This window comes from Copadichromis virginalis, unplaced genomic scaffold (genome assembly GCF_057382275.1).
Source record: "Copadichromis virginalis isolate Kocher_CV1m ecotype Utaka unplaced genomic scaffold, C_Virginalis_male_GT1.1 unmapped_scaffold_1, whole genome shotgun sequence".
Lineage (NCBI taxonomy): Eukaryota > Metazoa > Chordata > Actinopteri > Cichliformes > Cichlidae > Copadichromis > Copadichromis virginalis.
The window spans coordinates 5409908-5433644 of NW_028188589.1; the positions used below are offsets into that span (position 1 = coordinate 5409908).

Genomic DNA, 23737 nt, shown 5'->3' on the forward strand with positions numbered 1-23737 from the left:
ATTTTCTACAGTGTTCCATTCATGTTCAGAAGAAGGTTATAGAACTGTTAATACAGACATTTCAATCTAAACACAGCAGATATAGAAGACTGAAAAATATCTTATTATTGTTTTATTTATGTATTACAGATTGATTTATTTTCTTATTAATTCTTAATTTGTTTATTTATTTTTCATATTTTGTGTTAAAAAATAAAAATAAAGAGATTTGAGAAGATTGGAATTTTTTAACCATGCCTTTCTTGTGGAAAACCTAATGTGGCCCAGCCTCACCCAGACTCTGCCTGCAGCGGCCCCCAGCTAAATTGAGTTTGAGACCCCTGTCCTACACCATAAATCAGTAAGAGAGGGTACGACCTCTCTCATGGCCCCAAGTGGTGTGTGCATGCCAGAGCACTCTGGAAGGCACACAGAGTCTTTACAGACTACTAAGGATCGAACCTCTATCATCATGCAATCGATTATACAACTCTAAGCATATATGAGTAAATATTTCTAAGCATAAATGACAGTCAACAATATAAACCTTACAGCTGGTTTTAATAACAGAATTCATTTGTTTCTCAAATGAGAAAGAGCTATCGAGAAACACTCGACGTGAATTAGCATTATGTGCTAATGCTAATACTGTTTTCCCTTTCTTTATACAACTTGAGCAGCTATTGCTAAGTAGGCCACTTTTCTCTGCTAAGGATTTGTGTGACCATGATGGAAACTCTGATAAGCTAATGCTACTAAGCTAATGCTGTTTATGGGCCCTGTTAGAATCAATATTTCATTCTCATTCTGTTGTTTGAGAACAATAACAGAAAAATGTGCACTTGAGAACAAATTTATTGTGAATTCAGCTGTGAATGTACAGTTTGTCATTATTTAAGCTTCCATTTCCAAATGTTAGCTGACACTTTATTAGGTACACTGGTATCTATATCAGGTACACCTGTGACCTAAATGTTCCTGCAAACAGACTCCTTGGAGACCCCTACATAAATATCCATGAACTATCCAGCTAGACTAGTGTGTCTGTCCCTGAAAATATTCCTGCATGTGTGATTGTTCATGTCTCATCTGCAGGAAACAAACAGGAAGTGAGTGAAAGACACGGGAAATGTTTCCAGCTCTTCCTCCTCTATCAGATTTTCTCTCCATACCTGAGAGTGTCCAGTCTCCAGCCTGGATCCTTCAGTCCAGCCGACAGCAGCTTCATTCCTGAGGGACCTGGATGATTGTAGCTCAGGTCCAGCTCTCTCAGATGGGAGGGGTTGGAGGTCAGAGCTGAGGCCAGAGAAATACAGCCTTCCTCTGTGATCAGACAGCCTGACAGACTGCAGACACACAAAACAACAATCTATCTGTCAACAGTTGTTTTCTCTTTGTCACAATAACATCTATCCATTTACATCCATTCAATGTAACTTTATTTATAAGTGACAATACCCAACAGACAACAACAGTCATCTGAAGCTGTTTAACAGTGTAAGGTAACCGCCTCCACTGTGAGCAGCACTTGGTGATGGTGGGAAGAAGAACTCCCTTTGACACAAAGATCCTCCCAGTGAAAACAGGCTCCATGAGGAGCATCTACCATGACTGGTTGCAGGGTGAGGGGAAAGAGAAGAGATGAGCTCAGAGAGACAAGAACAAAACAGAGAGACAAAAGTTAAGGACATGCAGTAGTGACATATAAAAGCATCAGGAGTGAAAAGAGGGGAGAAGAAAGCAGAGCATCATGGGAAGTCCACCAACAGCCTGAGCCTATAGCAGCATAACTAAGGGATGGTTCAGGGTCACCTGATCCAGCTCGAACTATAAGCTTTATTAAAAAGGAAAGTTTGAAGCTGATCTTCAAAGTAGAGAGGGTGTCTGTCTCCTGAACTCAAACTGGGAGCTGCTGCCACACCCAGTCCAACATAGCCAGGCTTTCTTTGCTGCTTTGACAAAACCTCAAATCCCAGTCAGAGATGATGAGCATCATCACAGTGATGATCATTTCTCTGTAACCCAGGCTTTCTGCTTCAGGATCTGTGCACGCTCACAGAACAAGGAGACCTTTAAACATCATTTCACTAACTGGATGGACTGAGCTCAGCCTACAGATGAACTGGTGCCAGAGATCATAAAGAACATCAAACAGTCAAATTCAACACTTTAATGGAAATATGAGATTAATGCTGCAGACAATCATGAACCTGCTGAATTCATGAACATCAAGAATGCAGCGAGTGGTAAAATAAAGATTTGACCTCAGTGTGCTCAGTGTTCCTGTCTATTCCTAACATATTCCTAACATGATAGCTGCACTTTAGAGCTCTAAAACTGGAACTGACACATGTTTAAACTCTACATGTTACTCAGTACATTCAGTTCTGACACTCGCCCACAGTCCAACAAAGGAAACATGGAGATCACATCAGTTTGTCATCAAAGTCTAATTATTAGGGCAACTTAACCTGTTATAATCTCGTTAACTCATTAACTGATTAACGTCAGCAATTATTTTAATCACAGTTTTTAAAATCATGATTATTGTGAAAGTGCTCACTGGCTCTGAATATAAAAGCCATGGGTCACAGGAGGGATGTTGATCAGTGCTGGCTTTAAATGGGCGTCATTATGCGTCTCAGCCAATGGGAGCATTGAGGGTGGGCCTAATACTACTGCAGCGCTCACATGACCCAGGACAGAGAGAAAAGGGCGGGGACAGAAACATGGAGACAGGTACAGATCTTTGACATGTTCATTTTAACTGTTCCAGGAGGCAGTGTTGATACAACTAAAGTTATCTGTTGTTGAAGAAGAAGTCGGTCTGAGGAACGTTCTTAGGATCAACAAATGACGGCATGTATGAGCCTCAAGACGCAGCATCACAAGAAGAACACATGAGCTGTAGAAAAAGGAGAGACTACGAAAGCCACGGCGTTACAACATGAACCTGCTGTTGGTCTCTCTGGAGACTACTGGGCGTGGCTGTGTAACCATGGTTACCTGGGAGTTACAGAAACGTGCAGAACATGTGATTCATGTTGCACAGCAGTGGGACATTTGAAATACAGTCAGCACACTCAATACAGATAGTGCATCAAATATGATGCTGCTGCCAGACGTCTGCCTTTGAACACGTTCCTGCATCGCGCACAACACCAAGGTTGCCATGGCGATCACAGCTGACAGGGACAAAGTGCACAGCTGGAAGCCTGCAGGTATATTTAACATGATGTATTTCTCAGTGTCCTGTCTGTGTGTGAGAGACAAACAGCCTCTGTATGTGTGTGTAAATACAGCATGAATATGTAGAGGACATGTTTGTGGATATAAGTAAATGAAAGCTCTGCGTCATTTGAATCTTCTTGTTTCTGTTGCAGGTCTGTGACTGAACTTCTGGGAGGAGAAACGTTGGTTTCATGCTCTGTGATTCTGTGTTTTGTCATCTCTCTCAGGTGATGGAGAGCTCAGATGATGACCCCGCCTACGTGGTCAAATTCAAGTCTACATTCAGAACAGACCTGGAGACACGCAAGCAAAATGCCAACATTGTATATGTGAAAACTGCTGCTGGAGCCAGATTCAAGGAGCTCAAGTGTTTACCCAGATCTTACTGAACTCACTGAAGGAACAGAGGGTTGTTGGAGGGAAACCTGTGGAAGCAACAACATCCGAGCCACCAGAGAAGAAGTTGGCCCTGTTGGTGCTTCATCAGAGTGTGAACAGGAGGAAGACTCAGCTGAGAACAGTGTGGTGGATACAGAGCAGAGCCCACCATCAGTACAGAGGCCTGTCCATTAGAGTGCTGCTCCAACATGCAGCACATGTACTTGGCCACAGCTGCAACATCTGTACCTGTGAAAGCTTCTTCTCTGTTGCTGCTCATATTGTGCAGAAGAAGAGAGTTTCTTTATCATCAGAAAATGTCAATGAGCTTGTGAGTCTTAGCAGCTGGCTCGGTGCAGAGGAGGAAGAACATGTCAGTCAGAGGAAGATAAATGCAGTTCATGTTGTCAACTCAACCTGGACTGTTGAAAGAGTTTTTCTTTGTCTGGTTTCTGACTGAGATTCTCCAAAGGAAATCCAGCACAAAGACACACTTCACACACTCAAAGTCCTGCACAGTAAATGAGCTGATGAGCGTTTGTGCTGCTGCCTGATAACAGAACAATAGTTCTGCTGCTTCCTGTTCTGGAAACACACATTTATAAATGTTCACTTGCTGTTGATCAAAGGTATGTTGGTGGCTCTGGACGCTGAGGGAACTTTGTAAAAAACTAGATCAAATGTTAACGTCCTGGCAGAGGCAAAGAACTTTGATTTGATATTTGATTAGATTCATGTTTCAGCTCAGACTGACAGAAATATTTGAACTGCTGCTGTGTTAAAGGGAACACTGCTGTTAGAAAGCACCTGATCTGTTTCTGCACACTGAATGTTGCACTTCTCATACTGCAGTACTATTAAAATAAGTACACAATGCACTACTGATGAGCAAACCATGTGGCCAAACACTTTAAGAGACAGACTGGGATCATACCATTATGTGAAAGAGGACGGAAATGTCCCATAGACAGCAAGGGTAGTGGTAGAGACCAGTACACAGAGAAATGGGAGCTGTATTGAAATGCAAGCGTGTCAGGAAAGAGTGAAAAGGCAAAATGAGCAGCATCTGGCTGCATTTCAGTGATATTGGAGACCACAAAGCTGAGTGCAACATTTATACAGGAGATATACAGGAGACGCTGAGAGCAGAACTGATAAAATTAGGAGCTGGCTAAAGTGAGACCCATTTTTATTTCCACCCATTTCCATTGTGGAGGACAAAAGGTTTCAAACTGGTCCAGGTCTTAAACCTCACGTGTTCTTCCTAATAGCAGTAAATGGATAAAAATAAGGCTTTTATGAAAACACTGAATAAAACTTGCTGCCTTTAAAAAGACTAAATGTACAGTTCAGTATTGAATCCTACATAAAATAAACTATACATAAAGTGTGTCTGAATGGCAGAGATGCAGAAATATGTGCATGTAGCACAGAGCCACGGCTCAGTGTCTGAATGAGTCTCACAGACCTGAATGTGCTGTTGAAGCCATTTATAATTATAACGTAATTCTTTACTCGTTTGATCTGCTCCTTACCACAAGCCACCAGACGTAGAAGGTTTTGGACTTTTAACTATATTTTCTGAAGTTTTACAACTTTTCTTACTGTTAAAAACCTCGTTATGGCCATTCATGCTGTACAAAGTAATTAGACATGTGTGGTATCTACAGAAACGTCAGAATCTCAGCTAAAAGTTCACAAAACCATCTCAACAACCACCAAACAGCTGAAACAGCAGGTGAACAGATCACACAAAAAAGATGTAAACACAAATCCCCCTGATCATCTGTTTTTTAAACATGAAGTGTAGTTTTGGACGTTCATTTACTGCTGGTTCAGTGAATTTTGGTTGGACAGTGATGAAACCTGCAGCCTCAGAATCTGTGAGAAGTCTGCTTTCAGCACGCAACAGCATTGTTGTGTTGTGTGCTGTGGATCCACCTCTGCAAACTCATCACTGTTTTACCATCATGTTTCTACTTAGACAATAACAAAGGAAGCAGTTCCAGGAACTACTTCCTGTCTTGTTAACATAAGAGTATGTTGCCCTTCAAAACACCTCCACTTGTCCTCTTATTAGAGGACTGCCTTATTATTAATCTGCTAATTCTGTCAGTTGATGAAAGAAAAATGCTTGATCTCACCTGAGAGTTTCCAGTGTACAGTGTGGACTCTTCAGTCCTTCAGACAGAAGCTTCACGCCTGAATCCTTCAGGTTGATGTTACTCAGGTCCAGCTGTCTCAGATTAGAGGTCTGAGAGCTGAGACCTGAGGCCAGAGCTTCACAGCTTCTCTCTGACAGGTCACAGTGACTCAGTCTGAAAAATAACAGATAAACAATTACAAAAATAAAACACTTATGTTGAAGTGTAATGAGATACTATTATATTTAGCAATATTTCATCTTATTTTGTCAGGAAACTGAGCACTGATGCAGAGCAACATGTGGAGAGAATCAGAGGAGAAGAAGTGAAGAGAGAACAGCAGTAAAACAACACTGAATTGTTCAGTGTGCTTTTGATATCAACAGAATGTGTCAAACTTCTTTATTTTGTATTTGTTTTAGTAGAATTGATGATTATCACTTAGATAACAACCATAGGCCAGGTCTAAATTGCACTTTGGTGACACTTACACCCAGAAATATTTCAGAAACGTGGACAATTTGTGCTCCATTGTATTCAGTATTGAACAAACTGAGTACCGATGACCACTTAATATTTTTGATATTTTATTTGAGTTGTTCCACCTGATCTGTGTTAACTAGAATAAACATTTAAAAGCTAAAGCTATGATCACATATGTACTTACAGAGCTTTGTTGGAGGCTTTGACCACTGGCAGCAGCCTCAGTAGAGCCTTTTTAAAGGCTCATGTTCTCACTTAGATCATTTATTTCTACTTACATTTCATTCTGGGAAAAATGGGGATTACTTTGGAAACAGGAAGTATTTTCCCCAATAAGCAGCCCTGGATTAGTAAATCACTCCAACATGTTCTCAGGCAGAAGAAGCTGTCTTGTTATGAGGGAGAGAAGAAAAGCAGCTAAAATCAGGTGTAAAAGTAAAGCAGAGGATGAGCTGAATAAAGGACACTCAAGGCTGGCTTGGAAAGGAATGAAGTCCATGTTGGGGATGCAGAAAAAGGAGCAAAGATGAATGTGATGCTGAATCAGCAGAAGACTTGGACTCATATAATTCCAGCTTTGATATCATTGATTTCAATGAAGAGCTTTGTGATTGTAGCAAAGGGCTGGTAGCTCTGAGAGTCCCACTGATGAGGTGTTTGTGAAGATTCGCAGTCATCTAAAGATCTTAGAAAAAAAGGCATCTGGACTTCTTTAAGTTCTTTGAAGACGTTTCACCTTTCACCTCTCATCCAAGAAGCTTCTTTATTTCTAGTGTCAAATGGTGGAGAGTCCCAGATTAGCCTGTGTACAAACAGACTTCAGCCATATGAGAGTGAATGTGAGTGAATGAGAGCACACACAGGACACTCTGATCTCTGAATGTGTGTGACTCAGTGAAAAAGAGGATTGTACTGGATATACTGTGACTGACAAACAGAGTTTAAAGAGAAAGGTGTTTGGATTAAAATGGATTATGCTAAAGTGAACGTGCTAATGAAATCTGAACTGACTGAAATGTGAAGTGAAGATAATTCAGATGTAAAAGAGAGAGAAACTGATAATAAGGTGGGGCTGGAGATCAGTGAAGGGCATGTAAACACCTGATTGGTTGAGTAGATATCAGATCGACAGTTTCACAGTCTTCCCTGTGGATTATAACTTTAAGAAGATGTGACATTCATCAAGGAATCCTGCTCTCCGGATTATTTCCATGAACACTGAGCTGGATCACATCTACAGTGCTGGAAGTGCCCGTCTCACCACCAACCTCTCTGTGCACATTCACTTTTCAACCCTTTGTGAGACACTAAAGGTGTAAATCTGAGTATTTATCTATGTTAGTGCGAACACCTCTAATAGGTTGGTTTAGTCTTTCCAAGTCATATCTTCCCTTAGATCTGCGGTCCAGGCTCCTAAAATCATCCTAGTTTAACAAGCACTACAATCTAGAGGAGAACTGCACTAACAGGTGTGACTGATGAGATCTGACCTGCAAGGATACTCATGTTTATGTATATCAGGACAAGCAGGGAAGACCTGGACATCAACTCTGTCAGGCTGCCTGAGTCCTCTCACCCACATCAGCTCAGAACTCTGCATTATTTACTGAGTCAGACTCAGAGGATCAGGGATCAGAAGTTCTACAAAGAGTAGAACCAGACTTCCTGTATAGAGGTGTGTGGGCCTACTGATCCACAGTGTCAGCACAACTTTCACATCATATTCATCTCAGCACAACTAAAACATGTGACTGACCTCAGAGTTTTAAATCGACATCGTGGATTCTCCAGAAGAACACACAGCTGCTTCACTCCTGAATCCTGCAGGTTGTTGTAGGTTCCACTCAGGTCCAGCACTCTGGGATACGAGGGGTTGGACTTCAGTGCTGCTGCCAGATAATCACAGCTGATCTCTGACAAACCACAGTCCATCAATCTGTATAAAGAATGAAAGATGTAAGTTTATTAGACAAAGTGTGAGCTTGAAATCATTCAGTGTTTCATCATCTGTTCAGAGCTGAAGAAGGTTCAGAATGTAGAAGTTTAGAAAATGGAAACTCCAAACAGCTGAAGCCAACAGGAAGCAGCTTCAAACAAACACAACAAGAGAAAAAACTCTGAATGTTTCACATTAAAGTCGTACATTTATCATAAAAACAGGACAAAGACTTGAAAAAGTCGTGTTTTTCCTTCCAGGAACCACATGGCTTCACTTTTAAAGGTGAAGTGTGAAAGAAATGGACATATTTGAAGTCAACACCTTTTTCCAGTCACATTATTAAAGCAGACAAACTACAAGCTCATTTTCATTACAACACTGGTCTCTATGTGCAGCTGGCTGTGAGACCAGTGCTCAGGGAGCGTCTACAAAGTGCAACACTGAAAGAACATCACACACTCTTTTGCTTCCAGCACTTTCACACAAACATCTACTGTCATTATTGTCACCAAACTCTGTGGATCCTTTATTGCAAATTCAAATGGGATCAAATAGTCAGACAGAAGAGGATTATGAGGAAATATGATGAAATGTTGTGTATTAGCAGCAAGTTATTGAATCATTTTCCTCAGAAACCAAACAAAATGATTGACAAACATGTTTTTACAAACTCAGTGTTGGACTTGGATCAGCAGGATAAGCTAATGTTTAAAGGCATTTGAGTCTCGCTGTATGAGAGTCCAGTTATTATTCAATATTTATGGATGATGTTCTTTCAGTGTTGCACTTTGTAGATGCTCCCTGAGCCTCACAGCCAGCTGCACATGGACCAGCTGACATTACCCAGCATTAGAGGCGGGTGTAAAAAAATGGATTTTCCTATTTAAATGGTTTTAATTTGAATAAAGCGATGTTGATTCATTCAATCCTGAATCGATTTTTCATATAAATGTATTTTGCCAGAATCTCAGGTTAAAGCTCCCAAAAGTATTTCAACAACAAGCAAACAGATAAAACAGTAAATGAGAGCAGCTAAACACACAAAGATGGAAACACAGAGCGTGGATCGTTCACGCGACGGCACGTACACGGACACGCCGCCGGGGCTGAAAGTGGACAGCTCGCAGATCCTGAAGCTGCAGGTTTCATCTGTCTCCAACCAAAACTGAGTGAACCAGCAGCAAAAGAAGATCCAAACTCTGCTTTACGTTTGATGAACATCGTCATGAATTCTCTCTGACTTTGACGTTTACTTCCTGCACAGCTCTCTCTCTCTCAGTGTACTTCAAGAACAGTTTACCTTCAAAAATCTGTTTCCTGCATTATTCACTGCTTATTACGCACCAGTCTGCTGTTGTGTTCACTGCTGTCGGCCTCCGAAAACAAAGCCTCATTTCTGCTGTTCAATACTGAAGAAATTTAAACCTTTTAAAATGATGACAGATTACAAACTCTCAGCTGTGTCTGTAATCAAACCTCTGTAACTTTGCTTCACTTCAGCAGCATCAGGTCATGTTCACATGTTGATTCATGGTTTGCTTCAGTTTTTGATCGACTGCAGAATATTTTGAAGGTTATCTGCTATAAAAAGCCAGAACAGGAAAATCTGCTTCATGTGTTTCTGTTTGATCCTCAGTGACTTTGACACAAAGGCCTCTGCTGTGATGATCACACCTCTGATCAAGTCTCACAGTGTCAACTTTGTTTTTATACATATGGATATGTGCTGATAAATGATCAGAATTATAATATTTCCCACTGTCTGCTGTGTGCCGTGACCCTTGACCTGCTAAAGACAGTCAGCTGTGGATTATTCATTGTTGTGTCTGATACTTAGGACTGTGAGGAAGAAGCTACACAGTTAATCAGGGTCCCCTCTCTCTGAATCAGGAAAGGTGTGGGCCGCGGGCAATATGTTGAGTATCACTGTTTGAAATGCAAACATTGTTCTGCTGCAGTCAATGGACTAAACCAGAGAAGAAGAAAACAGACTTTACCATGAAGATCCTCAGTGTGGATCAGTATAATATCAGCCTGATGTCTGCAGTTTAGTGTTAGCACAACTTTCACATCATATTCATCTCAGCACAACTAAAACGTGCTGACTGACCTCAGAGTTTCAAGTCCACATCCTGGACTCTCCAGGAAACCACACAGATGCTTCACTCCTGGATCCTGCAGGTTGTTATTGTTACTCAGGTCCAGCTCTCTCAGATGGGAGGGGTTGGACTTCAGCGCTGCTGCCAGATAATCACAGCTGATCTTTGACAAACCACAGCTCTCCAATCTGTATAAAGAAAGAAAGATGTAAGTTTATTAGACAAAGTGTGAGCTTGAAATCATTCAGTGTTTCATCATCTGTTCAGAGCTGAAGAAGGTTCAGAATGTAGAAGTTTAGAAAATGGAAACTCCAAACAGCTGAAGCCAACAGGAAGCAGCTTCAAACAAACAAGGGAAAAAAATGAATTTTTCACATTGAAGTCGTACATTTATCATAAAGTTGTCAAGTTTTGCCGTGTGAAATAAAAAAAACTGAACAGGAATCCTCAGAGTTGAACCCTCTGCACAGAGGTTCAGGTTCCTCTTCAGGTCCCAAAGTGCAGAACAACAAGGTTTCAAACAGCTTCGTTCCAGCAGCATCAGCCACAGAAATGCAGAGATAATTCTTTGGATCTCTTGGTTGTGTTGTATGATGCTGTGTTTGCATATCTGGTGTCTGTGTTGCTTTGTGAGGACGGATCATTTACTGCAGCTCCAGATAAACAGAGCTGGACCTGAACCTGGTAGCTTCACTTAGAAGACACTTGTGACGGGAACGTCAGGTCAAAAAAGTGCCCCTCCGACAGCCAAACCCATCTGTTCTCTGATTGGATAGTTACATTTGTGATTGACATGACATTGACCAATCAGATGAAAGGAAGAAAAATAGGGTCAAAATTCGTACTTGTAACTTGCAGGGATTTTTTTTGGCTAAGTCCACACACAAAGCTTTTTTTAGACACACACAAATCTTTTTTTCACGCACACACAAATTCTTTTTACACATACAAATCTTTTTCACGCACACACAAATTCTTTTTACACATACAAATCCTGATTTACAAGTACAAAATATTTATGACCACATTTTGAGCCCATACAAATGTTCTGCAGACGAGTCCATGCGCTCACAACAAAGCTCAGTGTGGACGACGCTGTGCACGCTCCAATGCTGATTGGTTAGAAAGTGGGCGGGAACAGGGAAGAGAGCGACAGCAGTGTTCAGCACAAACACGAAGGATCAAAGAAGAAGAACATGACAAGCTCAGATGGAGGCTGCAGTGGACACTTTTCATTGTTTTAACATTCGCTTTCACTTCAGCTTCACCAACAACAGCACAAGCAGAGCAGCCCACTGACTGCGTGGCCGTGACGGCGCCCCCTGGTGACTGTAAACCACTACAACATGTAGACGGCCGTCTGCTGCTCATTTCTTTGCCACCATCACAGGAGCTCTTTATCATGTTCTACACTCTCATTGGTTCTTTGTGTGCTTGTTTTTTAGAACAGTAGTCATTGTGATTGTTCAAAGAAGACAGTCAGCTGTGACTAAATGTAGCTCCTACAGCAGTGATTGGAATAACTACTGAAGCTAATCCAGTATCAAAGCTCAGGAATCAGCAGCTCCCACCTCGTTTTCTTTGAACAACTATTTTTAGCTGCTGTGTTTTTGTGTTTCTGCGGACCTCAGACATCCTGCTGCTCTGGAGAACTGAAGCTCTAAAGGCTTCAGCCTTTATCTCCAAGAAACAAAGCTGATCATGGAGACCCAGCAGGTCAGCTGATCTGTGGACAGCACCAGCATCTTTAAGTAAGTCTGAGAGGTGAGCAGTCTTTGGAAGCCTTTACTGTCTGATAGTCTCAGAGCAGGATTTGGATCATTATTTGGCTTTTCTTCTATTATTATGTTTAGTTTCTGCTTCACAGATATTCTCTGAGATGTTCTCTGAAATGTTTCCCACTGTTGGACAAACTTTCACAGTTTCTTCATAAAGGAGATCTCCTGTGCAGTCCATCTGTGATAATATGTTAAACACTGAATTATGATTCATATCTGAATGTACTGACTGTTAATTACTGATGAGAACATAATCAGTAAATATAAATATGTTTGAGTTTGGCTTTGATGAATCAGAATAAAAGTAATAAAATAATGATTTTAGAGACAGGCCGAACTCAGGCCAGCTGACAGCCTGTGTACAAACAGACTTCAGCCATATGAGAGTGAGTGTGAGTGAATGAGAGCACACACAGGACACTCTGATCTCTGAATGTGTGTGACGCAGTGAAAAAGAGGATTGTACTGGATATACTGTGACTGACAAACAGAGTTTAAAGAGAAAGGTGTTTGGATTAAAATGGATTATGCTAAAGTGAACGTGCTAATGAAATCTGAACTGACTGAAATGTGAAGTGAAGATAATTCAGATGTAAAAGAGAGAGAAACTGATAATAAGGTGGGGCTGGAGATCAGTGAATCAGAATCAGAATACTTTATTGATCCCTGGGGGAAATTATTTTTTGTTACAGTGCTCCATTTTAAACCAACATTAAGACAAGACAGACAATACACTAACTAAGAATAGTACAATATATACATATATATACATACATACATACATAAGTCACTCATAAATAAATATTTGGAAAAGAAACATGTGTAGTTGTAGTAGCAAACAGTGTGTTAAGTGGATGCGTTGTACAGGGAGCCACAGGCAGGAATGATTTCCTGTGTCGTTCAGTGGTGCTTTTTGGTAATCTCAGTCTCTCACTGAACGAGCTCCTGTGACTGACCAGCATGTCATGGAGTGGGTGGGAGGTGTTATCCAACATTGTCTTTATCTTGGACAGCATCCGCCTCTCCGACACCACCTTGAGGGAGTCCAGCTCCGTCCCAACAACATTGCTGGCCTTACGGATTAGTTTATTAAGTCTGTTGGCATCTGCGACCCTCAGGCTGCTCCCCCAGCATGCAACAGCATAGAGGATCGCACTGGCCACCACAGACTCATAGAAAATCCTCAGCATTTTCTGGCAGATGTTGAAGGACCTCAGTCGCCTCAAGAAATAGAGACGACTCTGGCCCTTCCTGTAAAGTGCTGTGGTGTTTTTAGCCCAGTCCAGTTTATTGTCAATGTGTACTCCAAGGTATTTATAGTCCTCCACAATGTCAACACTGACCCCCTGGATTGAAACAGGGGTCAAGTGTTTCCTGGTCTTCCTGAAGTCCACGATCAGTTCCTTGGTCTTTGCCACGTTGAGCTGCAGATGATTCTGCTCACACCACGTGACAAAGGAGTCGACCACAGCCCGGTACTCTGTCTCATCATCCCTGCTGATGCATCCAACCACCGCAGAGTCATCAGAAAACTTCTGAAGATGGCAGGTCTCTGTGCAGTGGCTGAAGTCTGTGGTGTAGAGGGTGAAGAGGAAGGGGGAGAGGACAGTCCCCTGTGGTGCCCCTGTGTTGCTAATCACCTTGTCAGACACACACTGTGGGAGACGTACATATTGTGGTCTTCCTGTCAGGTAATCAACAATCCAGGACACCAGAGAAGCATCCACCTGCATCGCTGCTAACTTATCACCCAGGAGGGTCGGCCTGATGGTGTTGAAAGCACTGGAAAAGTCAAAAAACATGACCCTCACAGTGCTCGCCGGCTGGTCCAGATGGGTGTAGACACGATTGAGCAGGTAGATGATGGCGTCCTCAGTTCCGAGACGAGGCTGATAAGCGAACTGAAGGGGATCCAGATGTGGTCTTACTATGGGTCGCAGCTGGTCCAGGATGAGCCTTTCCAGGGTCTTCATGATGTGGGAGGTCAATGCCACGGGCCTGTAATCCTGGGGGCCACTGGGACGTGGCGTCTTTGGTACAGGGACGAGGCATGATGTCTTCCACATCACCGGGACCCTCTGCAGACTCAGACTCAGCATAAACAGTTTATGAAAGACTCCACACAGCTGGGGGGCACAAGTCTTGAGGACAAGGGGACTCACTCCGTCTGGTCCAGCAGACTTGCCTGAGTGAAGTCTCCTCATTTGCATCTCAACCTGGTATTGAGTGAAGGTGATGGGTGGGGGAGGGGTGTCAGGAATCTCACAGGAGGCAACATGTGAAGAGAGAGGCTGGCACAGTGGTGTGGCTCTGGATTCCAGGCTGACTGCAGGTGAGGTTGTGGGGGTGGGAGCAGACACTGTGGTGTTGAATCTATTGAAAAACAGATTCAACTTGTCGGCTCTATTCTCACCTCCCTCAGCTCCCCTGCTGTTGGTTGGCCTGAATCCAGTGATGGTCTTCATGCCCCTCCACACCTCTCTCATGCTGTTCTGCTGGAGTTTCCACTCCAGCTTCCTCCTGTAATTGTCCTTAGCCTCTCTGATCTTGTCCTTTAGTAACACCTGGGTCTTCCTCACCTCCTCTTTGTTGCCCCCTCTGAAAGCCCTGAAGGGCATGTAAACACCTGATTGGTTGACTAGATATCAGATCGACGGTTTCACAGTTTTCCCTGTGGATTATAACTTTAAGAAGATGTGACATTCATCAAGGAATCCTGCTCTCCAGATTATTTCCACGAACACTGAGCTGGATCACATCTACAGTGCTGGAAGTGCCCGTCTCACCACCAACCTCTCTGTGCACATTCACTTTTCAACCCTTTGTGAGACACTAAAGGTGTAGATCTGAGGATTAATCTGTGTTAGTGCGAACACCTCTAATAGGTTGGTTTAGTCTTTCCAAGTCATATCTTCCCTTAGATCTGCGGTCCAGGCTCCTAAAATCATCCTAGTTTAACAAGCACTACAATCTAGAGGAGAACTGCACTAACAGGTGTGACTGATGAGATCTGACCTGCAAGGATACTCATGTTTATGAATCAGGACAAGCAGGGAAGACCTGGGCCCTGTTTCAGGAAGCCGGTTTAGTGGAAAAACTGAGTAAGTATACCCTGAGTTAACGAAAACTCTGGGTTTTCGGTTTCACAAAGCGAATTCAGATGAAGCCTGAGTGAGTCACTATGACGACACACTCCGTGAAGCTAACCTGCCCCCTAGCAGGTTTACTACAACTAACCCTGACTGTCTCCGCCCCTTTGTCGGAAACCTGACAGTAGGAAGTGTCGGACATGGCGTGCCACTTCCTTGAAGAGCCAGTAGATCTTGAAGCCCAAATTCTCCGCAGAGCTCACCGCCGGGAGAGAGTGATCAGAGCGCGTTTGGACATTTTATCATTTCCTGATGATTTTCTGTGTGAACGTTACCATTTTTCAGCACAATCTATAAGTTATTTGGATAACATCCTCAGGCCATATATTACGCATGTGACACATCGCGGACATGCTCTCAGTTCATTACATATTATTTGTATTGCACTTCGGTTTTTTGCAAACGGGAGCTTTCTGTATAATATTGGTGACGCTGAGCACGTTTCCAAGGCTACCGTCTGTCGGGCAGTCAGGAATGTTACAGTTGCACTGAAACGTCTCCTGTACTCGTTTGTGGTGTTCCCCGGTCATAGACCCACAAGATTTATCAAAGAGGGATGCCACAAAATTGCAGGTATCAGGATGACCAAAACTTAATTCATGATGTGGTGATACTTGAACTACTACTTAAATTGTACATTTATTTTCAGGGTTCCCAGGCGTGATTGGCTGTACAGATGGCACTCACATTCCAATCATTGCTCCTCCAGTAAATGAAGGAGACTATGTGAACAGGAAGTCTTTCCACAGCATTAATGTACAGGTACATAGTTCCCTGTAGCATTTCAGACTAACAAATTATTTCATTATAGTAATGGATGCTAATTTGTGTTCTCTGCACTGTGCAGATCATATGTGATGCTGCCAACATTATCACAAATGTGGAAGCCAAGTGGCCAGGCTCTGTCCATGACTCACAAATATTCCGTGAATGTACACTGAGCACAAAATTTGGACATGGTGAGTTGAGAATACTTTAAAATATATAAAGACCAATTGCTTCAGGGACATTTGAACTGAAGTGTATCCTTCTGTCTTAGGAGAGTTCACTGGCTACTTGCTTGGTGATAGGGGGTATCCATGTTTACCCTATTTGCTTACCCCTTACCCTGACCCTGAACCGGGCCCACAGCAGCGATATAATCTGGCTAATTGCAGGACAAGAGCCAGAATTGAAATGACTATCGGAATGCTTAAGGCCCGGTTCCAGTGCCTGCAAAGACTCAGGGTCACCCCAGAAAGGGCATGTGACATTATTGTGGCATGTGTGATTCTTCACAACATTGCCACAATTAGAGGAGAACACTATCCTTCTGAACCAAACATCAGCAGTGATCCAAACCATGAACATCCTGACCCTCCCACGGACATACAAGATGGAAGCGCAGTCAGAGACACCATATGTCACAATCATTTCTTTTGACCCATCACCTCAACATGTTGAAAGAAGAATAAACAGATTTTTTGTTCAACTGGCTTTATTGGTCGCCTGTATTTCCTGTACACAAAGTATTAAAAGATGTAAACCTCATAAAGTGTCTCTGTTGCTTCCTCCTCTGTAACAGCTGTCAATGTTTCTTCATTATTTTCCTGTAGTAAAGAAATAAACAACATTACTGTTCTACTGTAAACTCATATAATCTGTGGAGTATTACTCACAACTGCATGTTGGTCTGGCTCAACAGGAGGCTGCACCAGATGCAGTACACCATCATCATCAGTACACTTATAACTTACAAGGGACCAAATGGCAATTAACAAACATACCAATCACCTTACACTTCATTGTCATTATGCTCTCAAAGACAACCAAGACTGAGGGAAGGCAAAATCAGTAGGAAAATAACTTCACTACAAAATAATCCATTATGGTAAAGAGTTTATCAAATGAATGAGTAGCACTGCAAAGGTGACTGTGGAGAAAGGATGTATGCACATCATGTATTATTTTGAATTTACCCCTTATGTAGGCACTTGTGTCTTGCGGGGTTATTGACTCAGAGGATGTCCCCGCAGAGATGCCTTCGGCCACAGGGCGCCCACTGTTTTGGCTGAGGGCCAACTGCTCAGCCTCTGTGAGTGGTGGTGGTGGAGGACCCCCACCTGTTTTTCGGGCCTCCGCTTTTTTTCTGTTGGCTATAACGGGCCACATTTGAGCATACAGAGTAAGCAAATATGTACTTGTAATGTGCTCAGATAATTTCAATAAGTGCTTACAGAAAGAAAGTTAATGTAGCCTCTAACTGCAATTGATTTACATGGGACAAACAGACCAAGCACTATGGCTCATAATACAATTACACCTTACCTGTTTGGACTATATTTTTATATTTCATTTTTACTTGCTGCCAGGAATGTTTGGGGCCTGTTGGGTTGCACCTGCGCTCACATCACATCACAAAATAAAATGTATGAAATAAAAAATAAAATAAAATATAATAAAATAACGTGTTAAATGGGTGGAAATCCCTCGATCAATGTTTATATTAACACTCACGCATTGACTCTGTCGGCTATGTTTTGCCATGCATGCTCCCTTTCTTTTGCAGCTGCGGCTGTGTTACTTTTTTCCGCGGAATTTGCATGTTATCGGCATATGCTGCCATCAGAATTTCGGCCTCAAGCGCTGTGAAATACATTGACCGCGCCTTCTTTCCCTCCGTCTCCATGGTGACTCGCTTAATCTGTGCTCCGCTTATCAGGGCTTTATGTATCCTCGTCCGCGCGCTTCACTTGGGGTTAAAGCAACTCCGCGTTGACTGAACTAATTGTTATCAGCCTTTCTGAAACCGAATATTCCGAGTTGGACAGTTCGGGGTTACTCAACCCTGCGTATCGTTTTTCACTCTGAGTTTTCTAAACCGGCTTCCTGAAACAGGGCCCTGGACATCAACTCTGTCAGGCTGCCTGAGTCCTCTTACCCACATCAGCTCAGAACTCTGCATTATCTACTGAGTCAGACTCAGAGGATCAGGGATCAGAAGTTCTACAAAGAGTAGAACCAGACTTCCTGTATAGAGGTGTGTGGGCCTACTGATCCACAGTGTCAGCACAACTTTCACATCATATTCATCTCAGCACAACTAAAACATGTGACTAACCTCAGAGTTTCAAATCGACATCGTGGATTCTCCAGAAGAACACACAGCTGCTTCACTCCTGAATCCTGCAGGTTGTTGTAGGTTCCACTCAGGTCCAGCACTCTCAGATGGGAGGGGTTGGACTTCAGCGCTGCTGCCAGATAATCACAGCTGATCTTTGACAAACCACAGCTCTCCAATCTGTATAAAGAAAGAAAGATGTAAGTTTATTAGACAAAGTGTGAGCTTGAAATCATTCAGTGTTTCATCATCTGTTCAGAGCTGAAGAAGGTTCAGAATGTAGAAGTTTAGAAAATGGAAACTCCAAACAGCTGAAGCCAACAGGAAGCAGCTTCAAACAAACAAGAGAAAAAAATGAATTTTTCACATTGAAGTCGTACATTTATCATAAAGTTGTCAAGTTTTGCCGTGTGAAATAAAAAAAACTGAACAGGAATCCTCAGAGTTGAACCCTCTGCACAGAGGTTCAGGTTCCTCTTCAGGTCCCAAAGTGCAGAACAACAAGGTTTCAAACAGCTTCGTTCCAGCAGCATCAGCCACAGAAATGCAGAGATAATTCTTTGGATCTCTTGGTTGTGTTGTATGATGCTGTGTTTGCATATCTGGTGTCTGTGTTGCTTTGTGAGGACGGATCATTTACTGCAGCTCCAGATAAACAGAGCTGGACCTGAACCTGGTAGCTTCACTTAGAAGACACTTGTGACGGGAACGTCAGGTCAAAAAAGTGCCCCTCCGACAGCCAAACCCATCTGTTCTCTGATTGGATAGTTACATTTGTGATTGACATGACATTGACCAATCAGATGAAAGGAAGAAAAATAGGGTCAAAATTCGTACTTGTAACTTGCAGGGATTTTTTTTGGCTAAGTCCACACACAAATCTTTTTTTAGACACACACAAATCTTTTTTTCACGCACACACAAATTCTTTTTACACATACAAATCTTTTTCACGCACACACAAATTCTTTTTACACATACAAATCCTGATTTACAAGTACAGAATATTTATGACCACATTTTGAGCCCATACAAATGTTCTGCAGACGAGTCCATGCGCTCACAACAAAGCTCAGTGTGGACGACGCTGTGCACGCTCCAATGCTGATTGGTTAGAAAGTGGGCGGGAACAGGGAAGAGAGCGACAGCAGTGTTCAGCACAAACACGAAGGATCAAAGAAGAAGAACATGACAAGCTCAGATGGAGGCTGCAGTGGACACTTTTCATTGTTTTAACATTCGCTTTCACTTCAGCTTCACCAACAACAGCACAAGCAGAGCAGCCCACTGACTGCGTGGCCGTGACGGCGCCCCCTGGTGACTGTAAACCACTACAACATGTAGACGGCCGTCTGCTGCTCAGTTCTTTGCCACCATCACAGGAGCTCTTTATCATGTTCTACACTCTCATTGGTTCTTTGTGTGCTTGTTTTTTAGAACAGTAGTCATTGTGATTGTTCAAAGAAGACAGTCAGCTGTGACTAAATGTAGCTCCTACAGCAGTGATTGGAATAACTACTGAAGCTAATCCAGTATCAAAGCTCAGGAATCAGCAGCTCCCACCTCGTTTTCTTTGAACAACTATTTTTAGCTGCTGTGTTTTTGTGTTTCTGCGGACCTCAGACATCCTGCTGCTCTGGAGAACTGAAGCTCTAAAGGCTTCAGCCTTTATCTCCAAGAAACAAAGCTGATCATGGAGACCCAGCAGGTCAGCTGATCTGTGGACAGCACCAGCATCTTTAAGTAAGTCTGAGAGGTGAGCAGTCTTTGGAAGCCTTTACTGTCTGATAGTCTCAGAGCAGGATTTGGATCATTATTTGGCTTTTCTTCTATTATTATGTTTAGTTTCTGCTTCACAGATATTCTCTGAGCTGTTCTCTGAAATGTTTCCCACTGTTGGACAAACTTTCACAGTTTCTTCATAAAGGAGATCTCCTGTGCAGTCCATCTGTGATAATATGTTAAACACTGAATTATGATTCATATCTGAATGTACTGACTGTTAATTACTGATGAGAACATAATCAGTAAATATAAATATGTTTGAGTTTGGCTTTGATGAATCAGAATAAAAGTAATAAAATAATGATTTTAGAGACAGGCCGAACTCAGGCCAGCTGACAGCCTGTGTACAAACAGACTTCAGCCATATGAGAGTGAGTGTGAGTGAATGAGAGCACACACAGGACACTCTGATCTCTGAATGTGTGTGACGCAGTGAAAAAGAGGATTGTACTGGATATACTGTGACTGACAAACAGAGTTTAAAGAGAAAGGTGTTTGGATTAAAATGGATTATGCTAAAGTGAACGTGCTAATGAAATCTGAACTGACTGAAATGTGAAGTGAAGATAATTCAGATGTAAAAGAGAGAGAAACTGATAATAAGGTGGGGCTGAAGATCAGTGAAGGGCATGTAAACACCTGATTGGTTGAGGAGATATCAGATCGACAGTTTCACAGTTTTCCCTGTGGATTATAACTTTAAGAAGATGTGACATTCATCAAGGAATCCTGCTCTCCGGATTATTTCCATGAACACTGAGCTGGATCACATCTACAGTGCTGGAAGTGCCCGTCTCACCACCAACCTCTCTGTGCACATTCACTTTTCAACCCTTTGTGAGACACTAAAGGTGTAAATCTGAGTATTTATCTATGTTAGTGCGAACACCTCTAATAGGTTGGTTTAGTCTTTCCAAGTCATATCTTCCCTTAGATCTGCGGTCCAGGCTCCTAAAATCATCCTAGTTTAACAAGCAGTACAATCTAGAGGAGAACTGCACTAACAGGTGTGACTGATAAGATCTGACCTGCAAGGATACTCATGTTTATGTGTATCAGGACAAGCAGGGAAGACCTGGACATCAACTCTGTCAGGCTGCCTGAGTCCTCTCACCCACATCAGCTCATCAACTCTAAACAGGAACGAGCAGCTCATTTCAAAATAAAAGGTTGGAATTGTAAAGAAAACAAACAGAGCTCATAAACTGAAACTGATTTCATTTTTTCAGCTGGAACATTTTAGTTGTTCCTTTTTCAATACATACATACATAATTATATTTACAGTAAGTCTTATCATTCCCCTTTTCCCTGCCAGTCACCGCCAATGTTCCCTCTAATGTTTCATGTGTCTGAGCGAACACACAAACTCCCTGAGCGTCCCTTGGACCACTGTGAGCAACAGCAGACGTGTGCACTGTGGTCACGCCAGCATCTTATCCATCCAAGTTACATGGTTTATTAAAGTAATCAAATTACAGCATTTACATTTATGTTAGACTACTTTTAATTAACTGCTTTAGCCCACTTACAATGAAAATTAAAAACAACCTTGTTGATGACCTGTAGCATGTTAACACTATTGGAAGTAAAAATAACTTGAACTCCAATTTTTAAAACACAACTTTATTTTTTCTATTTTTATAAAGCTCTGACTTGTATTATGAGTCTGTGGTCTGGGAGAGAGTCTGTAACTCTGTCTGCAAAATACAGGATATAATGACCAATGTTGGGCAATTAATTATATAGTTACTTCTTCAAAAAAGTAACTGAGTTTTGCAAACAACAAAGTTTGTTGCAATAAATACTGAATACTATCGTTGTTATAAAAAACGATAGTATTCAGGAAGAAAACCAAACATTGCAGATATTTTATCATAACTCTGGTTTTACTTGGCCGATCAACACAACTTAAAAACTTGGATAAAGTCCACACTTTGTCCGTCAACATGCAGCTACCAACCCAAATGGTGAGGTGGTGGTTAGTTCTTACTGTCGTTTATGATCCCTGTGATGGCATGCCACACATGGTAAGCTCCACACCTCATCACCCGTTGATTCACTTTAGTTTAATTTACAGTCACTACTTTAAAATATTCTATTTATTGTTCAATATAGTTTCTTTATTAAATGTATTCATTTTTCCATCACACCTTCCAATGTTTATATGGCGTGCACACATATTAACCTTGCAAGGTCAAAGTTCTGTTTTGTTATATTAATACATCTTTCTTTGTTTGAGTTACCTGGGGGTTGGTGTCTCCTCCTGTCTGGCAAAAGGTGTGGCAAAGGGCTGGGAGACCTGAAGTACTGCTGACAGCCTAATTGGATTGCACCACATGCTTCATTGCCTGGGGGGTGTTTCATGTTTGTTTAAATGTTTTGTATTAGTTGGTTATATGGCAGCCATCTTGTTTTCCCCCGTGTGTGTCATTTGGTTTAGCTAAACCAGTATTTAAGTCCCCCTGTGTGTCATTTCAGCAGGTCAGTTTACCATATGTTTGTTTGAGGTTTTGTTAATTATTAGCTTGAGTTTAGTCTGTTGAGTTGACCTCTTTTATTGGTCTGCCTGTTTAAGTTTTGGCTTTGTTAAATATATTTTCATATTTTTGGGTCAATAAAACCCGTTTTTTGAATTAAAACCACCGGTGTCCTTTATGCTAGTGATGGTGAGATGAAGCCTCATGATGAACTGAAGCTTCCCATCCAACTGGTCGACTCATGGTTCGAAGCATTGTGATGATTCATTTGCTCTACTGCGCCATCAAGTGGACAATTCAAGTGAAACGGGCTCAATGATTATAATGATGTGATGTGTAAACCGCTAAACCGAATAAATAAATTGTTTTTCATGGTTATTTATCCCGAATATTGTCTCAGTATGTCTGATACAAAAGAGAAAGTGGAAACTATCAGTACACAGTTTTTGGGATGATTGTGTAACTGCGTAATCATTCTTATGTACATCTCAATAATGACACAAACTAGTGTGTGGCACTTCAAGTTGAATGAATAAAGGAATTACTATTGTTCATGACACCAATAACTGAACTCTAAATATTAGTTATATTTAATATTATACTAATTTTATATTATATTAATTTAATTAATATTTGTGTATAATAAATTGGCAGCTTAACACAGGAATGTACATGGAAACAAAAAGGGAGGGAGTTGTGATGTGAATGTGCTTGTATAACAGTGCTCATGACACTAGGGAAAAGTTTTCATTTGTTTTTATTCAAAAATAGCAGCTTTCCCACAGTGCTGGGCTTAAGACGGTTCCTCTTTTTTGAGAGGATTTCTCCTGCTTTTGAAAATATCCTCTCACAGGGCACAGATGAAGCAGGGGTTGCAAGAAAAACCACAGCAAGTTTATACAAGTTTGGATAAAGAAATTTGTGTCCAGTACTCCAGTAGCTATGTACGTAATCCAATTCCACAACACGATGTGATGAGGGAATCAGCTGTGTTTTGCTGCCCATTTTATTTCGAATCTGGCGCGAACCGGTGAACCAGTTCCCGAATCAGTCACGTGATACGGACTGCCCGCGAGGCCTCGAACGTCACTGCATACGTAATCAACGCAAGCCTCGATACGCGCTTCAGAAAAACGCCCCCGCGATTACCCGACGCGCGATTCGAAGCTTCGACACACAGGACACATCACTACT

The 23737-nt window shown here is 41.9% G+C and overlaps 2 protein-coding genes across 2 annotated transcripts in view; both read right to left on the bottom strand.

The window, feature by feature from the left end:
- The window catches only part of LOC146679639 (protein NLRC3-like), a 108286-nt gene that overhangs the window by 73030 nt on the left and 11519 nt on the right, over positions 1-23737 (bottom strand). The gene's annotated exons all lie outside the window — the stretch shown is intronic.
- LOC146679641 (NACHT, LRR and PYD domains-containing protein 3-like) overlaps positions 1-23737 on the bottom strand; it is a gene marked incomplete at its 5' end in the record, with an annotated part of 40934 nt that overhangs the window by 6315 nt on the left and 10882 nt on the right. The window contains 5 exons of the mRNA XM_085450403.1: positions 1152-1325; positions 5733-5906; positions 7972-8151; positions 10265-10441; positions 18281-18460. Of these exons, the coding sequence (XP_085306529.1) occupies positions 1152-1325; positions 5733-5906; positions 7972-8151; positions 10265-10441; positions 18281-18460 (885 nt within the window). The remainder of the gene's footprint in view (positions 1-1151; positions 1326-5732; positions 5907-7971; positions 8152-10264; positions 10442-18280; positions 18461-23737) is intronic.